At 48.4% G+C, this 18,407-nt stretch overlaps 1 protein-coding gene across 3 annotated transcripts in view; it reads left to right on the top strand.

The window, feature by feature from the left end:
• The window catches only part of LOC135249774 (serine/threonine-protein phosphatase 2A 55 kDa regulatory subunit B beta isoform), a 58,768-nt gene that overhangs the window by 7,928 nt on the left and 32,433 nt on the right, over window positions 1-18,407 (top strand). Inside the window, exon 1 of one of the 3 annotated variants that reach the window (XM_064325317.1) lies at window positions 839-1,104. The exons of the other annotated variants lie outside the window; for them this stretch is intronic. Within the exon in view, the coding sequence (XP_064181387.1) occupies window positions 963-1,104 (142 nt within the window). The 5' untranslated portion in view covers window positions 839-962. Of the gene's footprint in view, window positions 1-838; window positions 1,105-18,407 lie in introns of those variants that run through there. 3 annotated transcript variants of the gene reach the window in all.

The following is an 18,407-nucleotide window of genomic DNA, read 5'->3' as shown; positions in this document are numbered from 1 at the left end:
TACAGGAAAAAGAGCGGCACAGGGAGCAGGCACAAATAAGCTTTAATGGATTTTCATATGGTAACTTAAAAGTTTCTAACCTCACCCGATGTTGCTTTAGTTCAGTGAGTTGTTCATAGCTGGCAGTAGTAGGTTACATATGTGTACGTATCGCCCGGGGTAATTTACAACGTAAGCCAATGTTCCCACTCCAATTACTCTGAAAGCACTGACTGCACTCCACGCGGGCAGAACGAGGTGAGCCGCCGTCCATTAAGCGCGTGTCACGATTGTCATGCTTGTCATGCGCAACATACAAGCCACTGAAAGCAGAGGTCATGTATTCCAGAGAAAAACAGTCTTCCTCCCGAAACAACTACTCTTTTGAAAGAACTTCACATTGAACCTTAACCAGAACACCGAGTCACGAAATACTTTTTTGCATTTCTTTGTAGAGTGTGATTGATTCCTGCTGTTGATTACAAACACAAAATCGCCCTTCTGGCTGTGGGACAGAGTGCACATCGTCACGGGCTAATGACGCGTCTGAGAGGACGCGAGATGTTTTGCCCTGAGCCCGTGCTCCTTTCATTAGTCAAAACACGCGAGCACGCACCCTATTCACTCCCCATTCACGCAGTGCTTCACGTGCCAACACCTTTATTGCCGTAGTATTTTAGATAAATAATAGCCTACTTAAAATTACATAACGACAGGCAAGAGCCACACCGAAGAGATTCAGAAATTGATTTAGATTACGACCTAGTTTTACATATGCTGCTAGTTTTATAAATTTCCCCCAACATACAACTGAAACATTTTGACATACTACTACTGCTGCTACTACTTATTTACTTCCTGTAGCCACGAAGCAAGATCTGGATTTTCTTGAAGTGAGCTATCTATCCTAGTGCTTTGTAATGACTGTCTGAAATAACATCTCAGCCAGTAACTTGTCCCTATGAACGCTATATACAGGCATCATGGTGCTCAAATACATGTTTGAACTGCATTTGATTTCAGTGCGTCTCTCATGGCTCACCAGCGACCCCATCTGGTCAAGTGGTTGTCCTACAATCTGCCTGCACAAGCTGCACTTGAAGTGTCCTTCGGCTCAGTGGCTGTGTGAGTTTAACTGATCGTAAAATTAATAAAACAGGTTTACATTACATTACATTTATTTGGCAGAAAGAAATGTTCAGAAATGTTCAGTTGTGATTTAGTCATATAAATAGAAAATAGAAATAGCTCATAAAGAGTCTTTGGCTTGGTTTTGCTGAGACCATACGACCAGAATTTGGAAAAAAATAAAATAAAAATTTTCATATGGCTTCTTGTCATTGATTAAATCGTTTATATCCATTTAATGGTCTGGGCTCTGTTTCCTCCTACGCTAATTGATCCAGATGAGCTGAATGAGATGTGCATTTGCTCATGTGCGGTGAGCATTGTGGCACAAAATGGCTGCCATGAATCGCCTGGGTGGGGGACACACACTAATGGCGGCAGCATCTCACATCCTGATATGAAACGCACTGTGTGTGTAAATGGATTATTATATATATATATATATATATATATATATAATAATCCATTATTATTACTGGGAACAGTTGTTTTGTTTCTTATCAGGGCTCCTGGCAATGCTATAATTAAAGCTAAAAAGGGTAAATGCTTTGTAAAGATAAAATAAGTTGTGAGTCCACAGCAGTGTTTATTCAGCACTGCAGGGGCTTACTGGAGCAGATGAAGCCGATACTCACTGAATGCCACCCTTTGTACAGCCATTAAAGAGCCGTCGCTGCAGCTCAGCCCCAGTCTGCCTGGCCCAAGGCTCAGGGTGACGCTTTTAGGGGCTTTCAGGAGGAGGCAGATGAATCTGCGCTCTAATGAACCCTCAGCCGGGAGGGTAGGCGGCGTCTGAGAGAATTTAATGGGCCATTGGTTCTGGTGTTTGTGTTGTCTGCGCGATTCAGTTTGAATAATTGAAAATAAGCAATGATTCAGCCTGCCCTGCAGGGGGCGCTGTCAGCAGGGACTGCTGTGATTTGTGTTTCTCTCAGGTTATTCTGCTGAACTCACACGACACACAAGGGGCTAGTGGACCGATACTTAAAACAGGGCAAATGTTTAAAAAATTTTTTTTTTACAGTTTTGTACACAATAGTGGCAGAATGATGTTTTTGTTATGTGTGAGTATTTTGGCCTGACGTGCTGTGACTGTAGTTTTAATGCGCTTGGGCGCCGGGTAGACGGCTCACATACGGTCTCTTCAGCCATTTCAGTTCAGTACATCATCGTTTTGTCGCTTTTTAAGTACTTGTTCACATCTGTGGCGCAACTTCCAGGCCAACAGAACTCTAAAAACGGCAGCGGAGTTGAAGACCGGCCAAAAGCGTAAATCGCTGTTAATGTTGCTAAATGGGAACAGCAGTGGTCAGATTTGGGAGCTGGTCCATAGAGGGAGACTAAGGGGGGGGGAGTATTACTGGAATGGAAGGTGTTTTCCTGGCCCCCCCAGCTTGATAATAAAGTGTACTTTACCGCACAATAGCAAGAGGAAATGTGATTGGACGTCAGCCAGGGAGTTTTTGTGCGGAGTTGCGTGATTGGTCCCAGCCAGCCAATGGCAGGAGCAGGTTATGTGTGCGCTGCCTCGCCTCCAATTGGTTGCCGGCAGCTCACAAGCCGAGTCAGCACGGCGACCTACCCCAAACCAGAATCCCCGACCCTTCCCTCATCTCTTGCCAGTGACGTGTGCAGAGTGGGACATCAGCAGGACTGAACAAAATGGCGGCGGCCATCGTGTTGCCGTGGAGAGCTGAGTCACTCGCGCTGGGCGGTGGGCGTCCTGGACCGCTCTGTGATGACTGTGAACGAGCTCCACTCCAGGCCGCTATCGTGTGCACGCCGTCGGCTCAGATCCCCCGACGCTCGCACCCTCCTGATGATTGGGCCTAAGGTGCTGATTGCTGCTGTTGTGTGCTGTCAGGAAAACAAGCGCGCTCCTGCCGCACAGACTCACCGCCACGTTCCACCGGACGCCCGCAGGCTCATCATCATCGCCGTATTAGCACAAGAATCAGTGGGCGCAGCGCATAAGAGGCCAAACACACAGAGAACATCTGCTGTCCCGGCCCAGAACACCTCGTTCTCAGTCAGGAGTGATGCTGATTGTGTGCAAGAGCGGGGAGTTATCTCAGACAAAACCATGACCGTTACTACAGAGCATCCAGTATCAACACATGCAGGGAACTTATCATCTCGACTGTGCACCCTCAGCTGGCAGCTTCTGACTGCTCAGAGGCCAGGTTACAGGTGCGGAACCAGAGGCCAAGTTACAGGTGCAGAATCAGAGGCCAGGTTGCAGGTGTGAACAGAGGCAAGTACAGGTACAGAATCAGAGGCCAGGTTACAGGTGCGGAATCAGAGGCCAGGTTGCAGGTGCAGAATTAGAGGCCAGGGAGGGGGGGGGGGGTTACAGTGATGAAGTATGAAATGAAACAGCTGCGAATTGAATGCAGGCATAAATAAAGTCAGGAGAAAAGCGCATTGGAGGCATTTCGGGTAATCCAGAGACAAGCACAAGTGCTGTTGCAGAAGAGAAATTACAGAAAACATAAATTCACTCTCAACTGTTTCAGGGACAGCCAAAGAAATGAGGTTGGCAAGAATGAAACACATGAATATTTCAGAGGCAGGGGACTGGAGGCTAGACAGGTTTATTTTACTCTGCCTATCCTTGTATTGATTTTATTGTCTTCTTTTAAATCTACGTGAAAATGCACAGTTATAAGCCACCTTTTAGCTGCGCGAGGCATACTTGTTTATTTTTAGTTTTGGGCGATGGCTGCCTTTATTGATTTATCAGCCTTGATGTTGAATTCATTACCCTAATTGTTTTATTGTTTCGCTTTTATGATGTCCCATTAGCTTGCTCTGTGCTTTCTGCAATTTTCGCATTACAAATAAGGTTATTCTTCTTATTATTATACAGAATAGATAAGAGATGGGTACATTACCAATACTGCACCACAAATCCTTCCAAAGGTGACGCTATTTCAGCAGTGTGACATAGGCATCCCTGTGACTGCACAACTATTACCAACATATTTTGTTATAATGCCTTTATAAGGCATAATATGCAGGATTTAAAAACTTTTTTTATTTTATAAAATATTATAAAATAACCATGCCCAATCTCACCCTGAACCCCATAACCCAACCGTGCACAATGACCTCTTCATCACGTGATTTTGATCTAATTGTCACTGCATGCAGTGAAAACCCGCCTTTAACACATTTTCTACACATCCTTAGGATGTACGAATAATCTGTGCTCTGGAGCGCTGATGTGTTAGCGTTTATTTTTTCAGGAGAGCAGGTTTTTTTCCGGGCTTTTCTCGTGACTAAAGGTGAGGAAAATTCAGCCGACGCAGCGCCTTTCCCAGCCGAAAATTTACATTTACTGAAGCCTTTACGAAACCCGGGGGAGGGAAGATTGAAAGACAGAAAATAAGAGGGAGGGGGGAGGGACAGAGAGTGAGAGTTGGTAGGATTTGGGGGGGGGGGGAGGATTTGGCCAGATGGCTGGGGACAGCTGAAGGAATGGCTTTAAGCATGTTGTGATTGATTACTTTATGAAGTGTAGTTAAAGTCCCGACGCAGGTGAAGACCCAACGCGCCACACTTCGCCCGGTGTTTCTGTGAGAGTGGAGCTCGTCTGGCGCCGACGGCCTCGGCATCGGGCAGCAGCCTCCGAGGTGTGCCAGTTTTTATCATCTCTTGGTTTTGGACACCTGTCTATCCCCCGCCTGTCCTGTGCGTTTCGCCTGCGGTGCTGAACTTGTTTTCGCGGGTCCGCAGAGGGTTTGGGGGGGACGGCGAGCACACGCAGGGCTGGCGGGTTTTCCCCGAGCTTGCGTAGACAGACCGGGCCGAGCCGCTCCTCGCCCTGCGCTGCTCGGGAGGCGCTTCGCTTCGGCGCTCGCTCTGTCATCGGGGCGGGGCGGGGCGGGGCTGCTTCCTCTGACGGACGGCGCTGAATTTTAGGGCCACTCCCGCGCTCCCCAAACGGACCCCAGCACAAACACGGTCCAACCGACAAAACGTGCGCATTCTCCTAAAGACCGTTCATCATTTATTTACGCTCATTATGGGCTGTCTCTCTCTCTCATTCCCTCTCTGCCACTCTCTCTCTCTCTCCCTCTTTCTCTCTCCATCCATCTCTTTCTCACCGTCCCACTCCCTCTCTCCCTCCCTCCCTCTATCTCCCACTCTCCCCCTCTTTCTCAATTTTTAATTCAATTCAATATGCATTATTGGCAATGGAATACAGACAGTAAATATTGCCAAATCATTATATGCATAACAACAAAAAAATATATATACATATTCAAATGGCTGGATTTAAAGCTTTTCCCTGACTACTGAAAGCACTTAGTTAACTGTAATTATAACATTTACAAGCTGAACAAGGTACACATTGCACCATTTATCTGTACAGTGGTTCTCTCTCCCTCACACTCTCTCTCCCTCCCTCTCTCTCTATCTCCCACTCTCTCCCTTCCTCTCTATCTCCCAGTCCTCCCTCCCTCTCTCTCTATCTCACAGTCCTCCCTCCCTCTCCCCCGCTTGTCATCTAAAGAAACATAGCTTAGCGCTAGTCACTGAGCCCTTTGGTAAGAACACACACACGTCTGCGTAAGACTGCGACGTTCTGTTAGGCACAAACAGCTTTTTATCAACATACTGCACAAGCAGCGCTGGCTGCTAAATCTTTTATGTAACTGGTTGTATGACATAAGGGTGCAGTATAAGGAGTGTGTTGGTCTCTAAAATGAGCTAGCACCACACAGTACTACAGGAGATCAAGCGACTATTGTACACCCTACAGACCACACAGTACTACAGGAGAACCAAAGATTATTCTACACCACATAGGGCACACAGCACTACAGGAGAGCCAGTGACTATTCTGCCCCCTACAGACCACACACAGAACTACAGGAGAACCAGCGACCATTTTATAGTAGCACCAATCAGAAACTGCATTTTTACTGAGAATACTGCGATATGCACGACTCAGTCACCATCTTCTTACTTCTGAATTGAGGTCTTCAAAGCAACAATTAAATTGCAAAGCAATTCAATCTGACTGGAAAAGTGAAGTCACTAAGTGAATTAGCTGTTGGGTCCCATCTGGACCCAACCCTTTCCTTGACTGTGTGTTCATTACTCTGAGCCCCTTCCCCTGGGTACAGGGGGGCGGGGCCGGGGGCGGGGCTGGCGGTGGCCCCACCCCCTGGGGATCCCTTCCCAGTTGATGCTCACCTTGGGAGGGCAGAGAGAGAGGCTAATCCCAGCTGAGCCCAAGGACACAGACACACACATAAATGTACATACATACACATACGCATACACACACACATACACATATACACACACACACACACACACACCCACTCATACATATGCAAACATATACACACACACACACACACATAAGCACACGCACACTCACACTCATACATATGCAAACATACACACACACACACACACACACACACACTCACATTCTCACCCCGGCAGGAGCCCGCTCTGCCTGAATAAGAGGGGCTGCCGTCTTTACTCCAGCGCTGGGGGTACAGCAGGGTGGGGGGAGGGATGAGAGCAGGGCGTTGTGGGTAGAGGGAGAGGGACACCCAGGATAACAGCAGGGCATTGTGGGTAGAGAGAGAGGGACAGGGGGGTGTTGGGGAATTCACTGTGTGACGTGTCCCAGCCAGGCCCTCTACCCCACCCCTCCTGCCCCCCCATCCTCTCTTGCTATCTCTCTGTGAGTAGATAGTTGTAATTTTAGCTGGACAAAGTGTCGCTGAGGGAGGGAGAGAGAGGGAGAGATAGAGACAGAGAGAGAGAGGGAGAGAGATAGAGAGGGAGAGAGAGAAAGAGAGAGAGCGGAGAGCAGTGTCTCATTAATTAACTGTGTGTCAGAGAACAGCTTGCTGTGGTGGGGAGGCAGTCAGGTGGTGATGATGGCTAAGTGTGTGTGTGTGTGTGTGTGTGTGTGTCACAGTAAGTATGTGTCTCAATGAGAGAGTCTGTGTGAGTGTGAATGTGTCTTTGAGTGTGTGTGTGTCTGTCTTTGGGTCTATATGCGAGTGTGTGTGTCTGTTTGAGTGTGTGTGTGTGTGTGTGTGTATTTAGGGGAATCGGGCCTCTGTGGGGTCTGTGACCTGTATTCCAGAAAAAGACAGGATGACAGAACGAGAGGAGAGGAGAGGAGGAAGAGAGGAAGTTTTCCCACGTGAGAGAGGTGATGCGTTTCCTGTCCCCGCTGGAGCAGCTGACTGCCCCCCCTCACTGAGGAGGGGAAGCTGGGGTCTCTCGGGTCATCAGGGTGTATAATTAACGCCCTCGATTTTCAGCGGAACGCGCTCTTAATTAACGGAGTGGACGTCCTCCCAGCCCACAGCAGCCTGCAGAAAAGCCCTTTATCGCCTGTATCTGTGCGCTTCTCTCTTAAACAGCCTCATCGATCGGCACGCAACCAGCGCAGATTTATACTGCAGCTCGAAGAGGAGCAGCCCTCTGCGGGGGAGGGGGGGGGGGGGCGGGCGGGGCTGGGCGTCACAGGGGCGTCGTTTCGATTCGTGTTGGACGGGACAGGACAGGATGAGGGCTGGGAGCTGGGCTGTGTTTGGGAGGGGTTTATTCTCGGGGTGTATCAGAGACCAGAGAGCGCAGAACGCCCCTGAAACTGTCTCCCCTAACGGCCTGGTGTGAGGAATGTGTGTGTGTGCGTGTGAGAGTGTGTGTGCGTGTGTGTGTGTGAGAGAGTGTGTGTGTGTGTGCATGTGTGAGAGAGTGTGTGTGCGTGTGAGAGAGAGAGTGTGTGTGTGTGCGTGTGAGAGTATGTGTCTGTACATGTCAGTTGGCTTGTTTATTTGTGTTCGTATGCGTCTATCTGCACGTGTGGTTGTGTGTGTGTGTGCGTATGCGTATGAGAGAGAGTGTGCGTGTGCGTGTGGTTGTGTGTGTGCGTATGCTGTAGATGTTGGGTGTGGCGTGCTGGGTAGAGACGGTTCTCTGTTATGTTCAGGACTGGAGCAGAGGCAGCGTTCGCAGGACAGGGTTTATTTCTGCAGGAGTGCCGCCTGCTCGCCCAGGGACAGCAGCACCGTAAACAGCCGCAGCAGCGCTGAGAACAAGGGCAGTCTGCAGGGCCTTCTGACTGAGAATAACGGGCGTGGCAGTCTGCAGAGCCTCATATGTGCACATGCCATGGCTTTCCCGGCTTCTGATTGGTCAGCAGATAAGCAGAATGTTGCTATGCAAGACATATTTTTTAGCGCCTAGACTTGATCAAGCAAAAAACTAATTTTTAAACGGCTGCAAAATCGGAACTTCGTCCAATCACATCGTCTCATTTTTTGTATTTTTGCAATCTGGGCTATTTAATTAATTCAGAAGTAGGACTTACTTTACTTTGCACATATTCAACATTTAGCCTTTTTCCATTGAGCAATAGATATAAAGAAGTACAGAAAACATTCAAGGTTGATTTCTCTTCAGTTGCCTAATCTATTTTTTCACTTTAGAAGCAAGAATATTTAAAAATCTTGGGTCCCCTCGGATGTAGCACATTCAGACCTTCATGCTAAGTTGCACTCACCTCCTGGACTAATTTTATCCTGTGATATCAGAGCGTCTCTGAACGGCTGAAAGAATTTGAAATATTTCAGCTTGGAGGCCAAAGTCTGGTGCAGTACAGACACAGCATTGTGGGGACCTAGATACCAGGTTACACAACTCACGGGCACATTGTGGGGACCCAGATACCAGGTTACACAACTAGAGAGGGAGTGAGAGAAAGAGGGGCAGAGAGGGAGAGAGAGAGAAGGGCAGAGAGGGAGAGAGAGAGGGACAGAGAGGAGAGAGGGAGGAGGGGGGAGAGAGGAGGAACAGAAGGGGGGAGAGAGAGAGGAGGAACAGAGAGGGGAGAGAGAGAGGAGGAACAGAGGGGGGGAGAGAGAGGAGGAACAGAGGGGGGAGAGAGAGAGGAGGAACAGAGAGGGGGGAGAGAGAGAGGAGGAACAGAGAGGGGGAGAGAGAGAGGAGGAACAGAGAGGGGGAGAGAGAGAGGAGAACAGAGAGGGGGGAGAGAGAGAGAGGAGAACAGAGAGGGGAGAGAGAGAGGAGGAACAGAGAGGGGGAGAGAGAGAGGAGGAACAGAGAGGGGGAGAGAGAGAGGAGGAACAGAGAGGGGGAGAGAGAGAGGAGGAACAGAGAGGGGGAGAGAGAGAGGAGGGACAGAGAGGGGGAGTGGTGTGCAGAGAGTGGAGAAGCAGTGGCTCACTGCTGCCTCCACAGACAGGATGTAAATCACAGCCTAACTGAATCTGCGCTGTGATTGGAGCATTTCACAGCCCTGTGTGTGACAGCGCTCATGCTGTCCTACACACACACATGCTGGCAGAGATGCCCAACCCCCTTCAATCACCCCACAGCGGGCAGGACGAATGGGCATCTGTGTGTGGAGCCAGCAGAGGCCCCAGCGGCTCGAGGTGGCAGGGGACAGTCAGGTACAGGTGACAGACAGGGGACACACCGACAGGTAACTGGGGACACAGACAGGTGACAGGGGACAGTCAGGTACAGGTGACAGACAGGGGACACACAGACAGGTGACAGGGGACAGTCAGGTACAGGTGACAGACAGGGGACACAGACAGGTAACAGGTGACAGTCAGGTACAGGTGACAGACAGGGGACACACAGACAGGTAACAGGGGACACAGACAGGTGACAGGGGACAGTCAGGTACAGGTGACAGACAGGGGACACACAGACAGGTGACAGGGGACAGTCAGGTACAGGTGACAGACAGGGGACACACAGACAGGTAACAGGTGACAGTCAGGTACAGGTGACAGACAGGGGACACACAGACAGGTAACAGGTGACAGTCAGGTACAGGTGACAGACAGGGGACAGTCAGGTACAGGTAACAGGGGACAGTCAGGTACAGGTGACAGACAGGGGACACACAGACAGGTAACAGGTGACAGTCAGGTACAGGTGACAGACAGGGGACACACAGACAGGTAACAGGTGACACAGACAGGTGACAGGGGACAGTCAGGTACAGGTGACAGACAGGGGACACAGACAGGTAGCAGGTGACACAGACAGGTAACAGGTGACAGTCAGGTACAGGTGACAGACAGGGGACACACAGACAGGTAACAGGGGACACACCGACAGGTGATGGGACTCCAGAGCGGTCTCACTGCCGCTGCTCTCTGCTCATATTTTGCGAGAGGGTGCCCTCTCCTCTGGAGCCACAGAGCTAGGTCCTCTGTGGGGGTGCAGCTCTATTTCGGGAAGAGGCCATTGGCTCTGACTCATTCTGCTGTAGGGTAGTGTACCGCGCAGTCAGAGTGGGGCACCGGGCGGGGGGGGGGGCGGGGGATACTTCCAGATCTGAGAACAGCACAGAGGACCCAGTACAGGCCAGTACGGCCCTGAATCACTGCAGAAATCATGAGTGATCAAACTCTCCGCTCAGCCGCTGTGTGTGTGTGTGAGTGAGTGTGTGTGCGTGTGTGTCTGTGTCTGTGAGTGTGTGTGTGTGTGTGTGTCAGTGAGTGTGTGAGTGTGTGTGTGTGTGTGTGTGAGTGTGCGTCCATGTGTCTTTCTGTGAGTGTATGCATACATGTGTGTGTGTGTGTGTGTGTGTGTGTGTACCACCTCCTCGGACAGGCTATAAATATGAGTCTTTCATTCTCACACACACACACACACACACACACACACACACTCTCTCTCTCTCTGATGCTTGTGTCATTTATTGTAGTTTAATCTTGCTGAAAAGTGGCATCCTTCTAATCAATCCATGTTCTGGTCATCCCTCTTGCAGCATCAGCTGCCGAAAGTGTTTTTATTTACATTTTCCAATGCCAGATCTTCCCCCTGTAGTTCCTGCGGTATGACGGATTGAAGGAGAAAGATTATCTGAGCGTGACTGGGCTAGAAAAGAGGCTTCTGTTTAAAGGGGGGGCAGTGCGATTCGCTCGAGGGAGGAACTGAGACACAAAGTCACAAAATGAAGGGCTTGAGCAGTCATCCACACAACAGCCACCCAAATGGCAGCTCTTTCTGTTGTCCCACATGTACAATGCCCTGAGGTAGCGTGTGACTATTTCATAGCCCACGGGCCACACAGTACTACAGGGGAAGCTGGTGACTATTTGACACCCTACATGCCACACAGTGTGTACAGGAGAGCCAGTGACTACTACTAGACTACGTTGTGTGTATGTATGTGTGTGTGTGTGTATATGTGTGTGTACTCATTATCAGTGTATGCCTGGAAATATTTTAACAATATTCAGCCTCAACTGAGAGGCTGAGTAAAAGAACTGACTGAGCTTTCATGTGCTGTACAGTCTGTCCGCACACACCCCCCCCCCGTGCCCCCCCCCCCCCCCCCCCCCCCGCAGCCGCTCTGTGTTGGCGCTCTGGGCCACGCCCCGCCGGGCCTCATTGGTCGTGTCACATTTCCAGCGCACCCAATCACGCTCAGCTGGGCGGCGGGGCCTGAGACAGATAAACAGCCTGCCACTTCCTGTTCGGCTGCAGGCCCGGCCAATCAGACGGGCGGATATTTAGGTGTGCGTGCGTGCAGAGATAGAATTTGGGTCAAGAGCAAAGCACCGGGACTGGCGAGACTGAGCGACCGCTGTTTACAGAGCCGCTTCCTGTCCGCCTGACGGACAGCGTTCTGAGATGAATTTCTGAACGTGTAAACGCTCACGTACACGCCTCTCTGACACGCGTTCTCTCGCTCTAACTGTACTGCAGCCCCGCGACGGGCGACTCAGACTCACAGACTTACAGAGACGTCTGTCTCTCTTAGGACCAGTCTGGAGAATGCAAGGAGAGGCATAAGCCTGTGGTTTTTTTTACAAGGCTTTAGAATTCCAGTGTTTTCCCATGAGGCCTTGGTTCTGGGACTCTGAGATGTGCATAAACGCCGTCCCACTGCTGCCCCCAATGCTAACTATGCTAACCGCTCAGCGCTACAGTAAACACGCGTGCGACCTTTAACCCCAGTGGCACCGCTCATCAGAAGCCCTCTGGCTGCTAAATGTGTAAAATATAAATATTATTCACCGTTTTATCACGGTGTCTTCATTTAGTGTCCGGATTCTGCGACACACGACACAACAGTCCAAAGAATAACCTTAACTGCACGGAGAGCTGTTTGTACTCCAGAGTGCTGCTGAATCCATTAGCTTTTATAAATAAATGAGCTCTCTGAGCATATTTAAATTCCATTTCCTCTGAAGTTTAGACATCAGAAGCTCCGAAATATAATTAAGCTGCCAATTACACCACTACTTTTAATAATTGCAAATTTGAATATAGCCAATGTTTGAAGGACCAGCTCAGTGTAGCATGAATTGTGTTTGAGCGTGTGTGTGTATGGGTCTATATATGAATATGTATGTGTTCTGTGAATGTGTTCTGTATGTATGTGTGTGCACATTGTGTATGTATGTATATGTGTATGTTTGCACGCATGAGTATTTGGATATATGTGTTTGAGTGTGTACTATTTGTAAGAGTATGTACGTGTATCCGTGTGTGCGTGTGGTGTGTATGCATGTGTATGTGTGTGCGTATACATGTGTATTCAGTAAGTGTGAGTGTATGTGTGAATACAGTATGTGTATGCAAGTGTGTATGTGTGTATACAATATGTGTATACCTGTGTGTGTGTGTGTGTATACAGTATGTGTATGTGTGTATACAGTATGTGTGTGTGTATCTGTATACAGTATGTGTATGTCCGCGTGTGTGTGTATGTGTGTATACAGTATGTGTGTGAGTATGTAAGTGTGTGCGTGTATGTGTGTAAGTGTGTGTGTGTATACAGTAAGTGTGTGCATGTGTGTTTACAGTAAGAATGCAAGTGTGTGTGTGTATAGTGTGTGAGTGTTTAGGTGTGTGTGTGTGTGTTTACAGTAAGCGTGTAAGTGTGTGCTTACAGTAAGAGTGTAAGTGTGTGTGTGTGTGTTTACAGTAAGAGTGTAAGTGTGTGTGTGTGTTTACAGTAAGAGTGTAAGTGTGTTATTTCTGGTGCTTGTTGCCTCACCACTAAAGCAGCTGTGTCAGCTGAAGCTATGAAGGTCAGGCTGCCAGTTCCATGGCAACACAGCCCCGCCCACATGTATGCCCCACCCACTTTTCAGCCTTCTCTGTCCTGCACAGAGCTGTGTCTCCATGACAATCATAAAGCTGTCCGTCAACAGCCCACCTCAGCATGAATACTGCATCACTGTAACAGTAATGACCACGCTGTAAATTCACTACATAAGATTGTGGACAACAGTGTTCATATGTAATGTACTCAGTTTTTTTCTCACAAATCATAATTACTGATGAACTTTATCTACATACCTTCAACTGTGTATTATTATCTGAACAGAGTGACAAGCGTCCCTTGTATGTCTATGTATATTTTTCCCATAATTATGAACGCAAGCTTTATATAATTTGTGATGAGTTGTAATACTAAAGCTTGGCCAGAGGATGGTGCTGTTACACAACATTTGGTTGTATCCATGGAGCTATTTTTTTCCTCAGGAGAGTTGCTGTCTGAACAGGGCAGAGGGAGGCAACCCTGGGGTGCTGGTGATGGTTCTGGCTTTCATTCCTGCTTATGGATTTCTGAACTGCATTAGTGCCACAGGACAGAAATAAATGACTCTGAAGCAGAGCTGAAAGTAGAGGTAGCTGGAGATACAGAGAGGCAGGGACTGGCTGGCTGGCGTGGGAGGCGGAGTCTGGTTACTGTAGGAGGCGGAGCCTGGCTGTGTGGGAGGCGGAGCCTGGTTGGTGCAGGAGGTGGAGCCTGGTTGGTGCAAGAGGCAGAGCCTGCATGGTGTGGGAAGTGGAGCATGGGTGTGGTGTGAGGCAGATCTTGGCTGTTGTGTGTGTGTGTGTGCGCATGTGTGTGTGTATTCACTTTAAAAGGCATTGGTTCACACCCTCATGTCCTGTGTGGAGCAGAATAAGCACAGCTACAGTGTCTGGGTGCAGCCGGCTGTGAATACTAGGGGGTGGGTTTTGAATAAAATGCCTGAAGCCTGGATCACAGGGGAAAATCAGCTGCTGGGAGTTCTGCTGTTGGCCAGCAGAGGGCAGCACCGACACAACACAATTCAGCTTCCTTGGGCTGGGAAGTGGTGTCATTTTCAGATGAGCTCTCAAACTTGGGTGGTTTTGGTGGACCTCACTGCATTATTCTAGTTAAACAACTGCAAATACATACTGCAGACACACTGAGAGAAAAGGCTACAAATGAACTCAGCTAACGTTACGGCGCAGCTAACCACACTTCAGCTGCTCCATCACGAGCAGGGACGTGCCTATCATTTCCTGTCTGCTACATCCCCCCAGAGGCCGAAATCCAAACCCCTCCTCCCCCCCTTTTCCCATTCCCACTGCACCCCTGCCAAAATCACGCCGAGTGTCCCTCTCCGTGTGGTAAACAGGAGGCCCTTCCCTCTGCCCGCACAGACGCCGGCCATATGCCGCCGCTGCGTCTCATTCAGAACCTCGCGCCAGCGCAGGTGGAGCACGGAGCCCAGCCCATTCACAATCCGGCGGGAAGCGCACTGCCAGCGGGGGCGGGGTCTTTCCCTCGGCCTCTCTGCCGGCTGTCACTTCTCAGTCCCCTGCCCGCGTCTTCTCCACGCGCCACCAAAAAAAAGCTCTCAGCTGGCATCATCAGCGGCGAACATTAGTGCAAACCCGAAATTTACCTCCCGGGAGTCATAACGTTTATCTGAGCTTTGCGCGCTCTCACAGTTATTGGAGCCGAAAATAGAGCGTCGCCGACCAAACTGACGCCTTTGTTTCAGTTAGGCACTCGCGCACTAGATATTTGGCCGGATCTCTAAATTTGTAATGGTGGGCCTGAGGCTGTAGGCCGCGTAATAAAAGTATTTGGGCGGGTGGAGGCTGTGGGTGAACAGAATTGATTTCACTGCTGGCTAATTCAGTTCGGATCATCGCAGATCAATAATTAATCAGGTTTCATATTTCTGCAGCCACAGTGTCTCCACAGTGAGACAGCTGGGTCGGGTCGCGGAGCGGAGCACCGGGTGAGAAGGAGACGCCGGTGTCTTTATCGGAGGCCAGCTTGCAGGCCCCGCGGGTAGCAGGAAGCTGCGTCTCCGTCATATCCACTGCCAGTTGCTCGGTCAGATGGGATTCTACTGGGGAGTGGGGGTTGAGGGGGAGCTTATTCTGTATATATGGAACTCCTAACTGGAGCAAGAGCGAGGCTGTAACAAGCCGGTTGGCACTAAATCAGATAATTCAGATGTTTAAATATTAACACCCCTGGTACGATGTCAAAAAACTAGCTTTGATTCTGTCCTTTTTCAGCGGACTGAAAACAAACGGGTGTGGCTGTATTTATCGATTAAACAAACTAATGTGAAATACCTGTCCTCGATTCTAAAATAAATGCTCATTTACTAATGGATGCTGCACGAGAATTGCAATGACTTGGCACTTCTCTATAGTATACTGGCACATATCGGAATCAGAACTTTAAATAGTCGTGAGTGATGCCGTTTCGTAGACATCTACGGTCAGAGCAGTTCAGACTCAGCACATCCACAAGTCTGTTGCTGCTGCAAATATTCCGGGCACGCGGGACAAACGATGCAAAAGCTCTCGTGCGGAGATGTGCTTACGATGCAGCTCCGTGCCCAGTCTCCGAGGTGACCTCGCGCCATTGTGTCCACACTCACGCGACGCCAATGGAACAGCATGGAGTTCTGATGCGCGTGTAGCCACAAACTGTCAGGTTGAGAACGAGCAAAAATAAATATGAAACTTATTTGTTGAAAACTGTCCCAGTTCAAGTCTGAACAAAATACCTAGTTTGCCCTACATGGCTATTGATTTGTTCCTTATAATATTTTTTTCAACCAGATACCGGATAAATGTTGCCTAAGTTAATTTTGCCGTCTGATGTGATTATGAATTTAATTTCTACCTTTCCTTCTCGAGTCCCATAGATGGCGATATTTCATTGGCACAATGAACTCGTTCTTGAGGTAAAAAATGTAGGCCTTCATATACAAGGGAAAAAACTAACGTGAACATCCGTTCTTAGAAAAATGAAGATAGGCCTACATGAGGCCACAGAAAAGAAGAGCTTGTTCGCATATTTTTGTTGTTCTTGCAGGGCATGAAATATATAGACTTATTTCTAGCGCTAGTGTCATTTTCCCTGCCGTATTATATATGCGTTTACGCCTACATCGTTGGTCGTTTAAACTTTTGCTGAGTGTGCAGCAGAATTGTTATATTGCCTGGGATTCTGAATGAATCATTTTCTGTTAATATGAGCTGTTACTTTTCGGGAAAAATCTTGTTAGATTATGGGGGAAATTAATGCACGCGCGCTCAACACTCTGTCTGGGCGGTATGATAGCAGTTTCTCTCTCCCAAGCCTCTCAAGTGTTATCGTTGACAATCACTTGGACGGGAAGGTATCTTTCTCACAAAATACGTAATTTAAAGAGTCCTACTCTCAAAAAGACCTCGGTAGCTTCAGTTCTAAAATTGAAAAGCAGGTAATTCAGATCAGCGGTGATGGAACTCTCCAAGGTGCTGAAGTATCGAGAAGCGATCACGGAAGCTATCGCATTGTAGTCTACCGTCACCTTTACCATGTAAAGACCTTTCTCATCTTCTCAATCCAGCGGGTCTCAAATGCATGGCTTCTCTTGAATAACTTATTTACTGATGCGTGTGACACAAATTGTACCGCATAAACGTAAATGCCAGCAAGGCCCACCACAGGCTTTAATGAATGTATCCATCAAGGCTTAGTACGTGACAAGATTGTAATGTAATTGCCTCTTATACAAGTAAGTAAGTAACGATGCGTTGAACGCGCCTCGGTGTTTATTAACCCCAGCGTTCAAATATGTTTCATATACATGTATTGCGTTTAGACAAACATGATATCAATTATTGCATTCAACGGTCTTAATGATCTGATTACGTAGACAGCTGTTCGGCTGTTCAAGGAAATGTCGTTCCACGAGCTGTTTCCTAGCAACCAACTCGGGAAGTGTCAGAGAACATTGCTCAGAGCGGTGCTGTAGCTCGCGCAAAGCGGTACCGGAGTCTGGCTTCAAAAAACTGCTCTTATATTAATGTATCTATCTTACTACAATCAATGTAACGCATTCAAGCATGTCTTGCACTCCTGGTATAGTCTAGCTTTGCGTGTGCGTTTGTTAGCTTGCTTTTTCCACTGTTGGCATGGAGTAAAAGATGCATTGTAAAGGTGCTTTTACCTTGATACACTGGCATTCAGATGTCAGTTTTTTAAAAATACTTGCGGAAAAAAAAAAATCTCATCAGATATTATTGTCAACACTTATGTTACATGCAGATGCCAAATCTACATACAAAAGTGCATTTCACACGGTAAGTAAGCAGCACAAGATCTATGCAAAGCTGTAATCATATAAGTGCCCCTAGCATGGTGCCATGCAAGATTAAAGACAGAGAGAGAGAGAAGGGTTTTCAGAGTGAGGCAAAAGAAAGGCATGACATCATCACTGATATTCATCAGAGACAAGAGAGTCATCATGAAGATCCGACACACAAAGACACCACTTCCTCTGTATACTGCATAGCGACAATCACAGCGTGAACACCGGAACGAAGAACATACGCAAGCACAGACATCCTTCTGCTCCGTGTTTATGAAGGAACGGCAAGGCCAGTCCTGACAGGGGGAGTCACAGCCCAGAGAGGCTGCGCTTCTGCAGCCCGGACACAAACCGAATGAAGTATATGTGCCGCGTGCATGTGAACGTGTGTCTATGAAAACTCCCGTCTGCTGAGATGGAGAGACATATCACTGCAGTATGAGAGAGAGAGAGAGAGAGAGGGAGAGGGAGAGAGAGAGAGAGAGAGAGAGAGAGAGGTCTGAGATGAAGTCCCCAGTCATTTAGGTCCTTTCTGCGAATATAAACCATTCAGTTCTACTGCCAACACAATTCAGATCAGCCCTAAAACATATTCATCTACAAAGCAATCTGGCATGAGCAGCACTGCTGGATTACACTGACGGAAACTGTGAGCCCATGCATGCGTGTCCTATCAGACAGATCGGCAGTTTAGTCTGAAGTTAAATTATTGAGCGACTGAAACATGCCTCATAAATAATGTGACCCATTTTCTGTGCGTCCTGAAGACGTGTACAATTTCAGCATTAATGCGGACGGTAATTGTGGATTTATGCATGCAGTGTGCACCTGACCTTAAAATCCCATTCTGTCGGGAGTGATTGATACACGTCTGTCTGCTGCAGCTGG

Source organism: Anguilla rostrata, chromosome 3 (assembly GCF_018555375.3).
Source record: "Anguilla rostrata isolate EN2019 chromosome 3, ASM1855537v3, whole genome shotgun sequence".
Classification (NCBI taxonomy): domain Eukaryota; kingdom Metazoa; phylum Chordata; class Actinopteri; order Anguilliformes; family Anguillidae; genus Anguilla; species Anguilla rostrata.
This window is presented reverse-complemented; position numbering and strand designations above follow the sequence as displayed.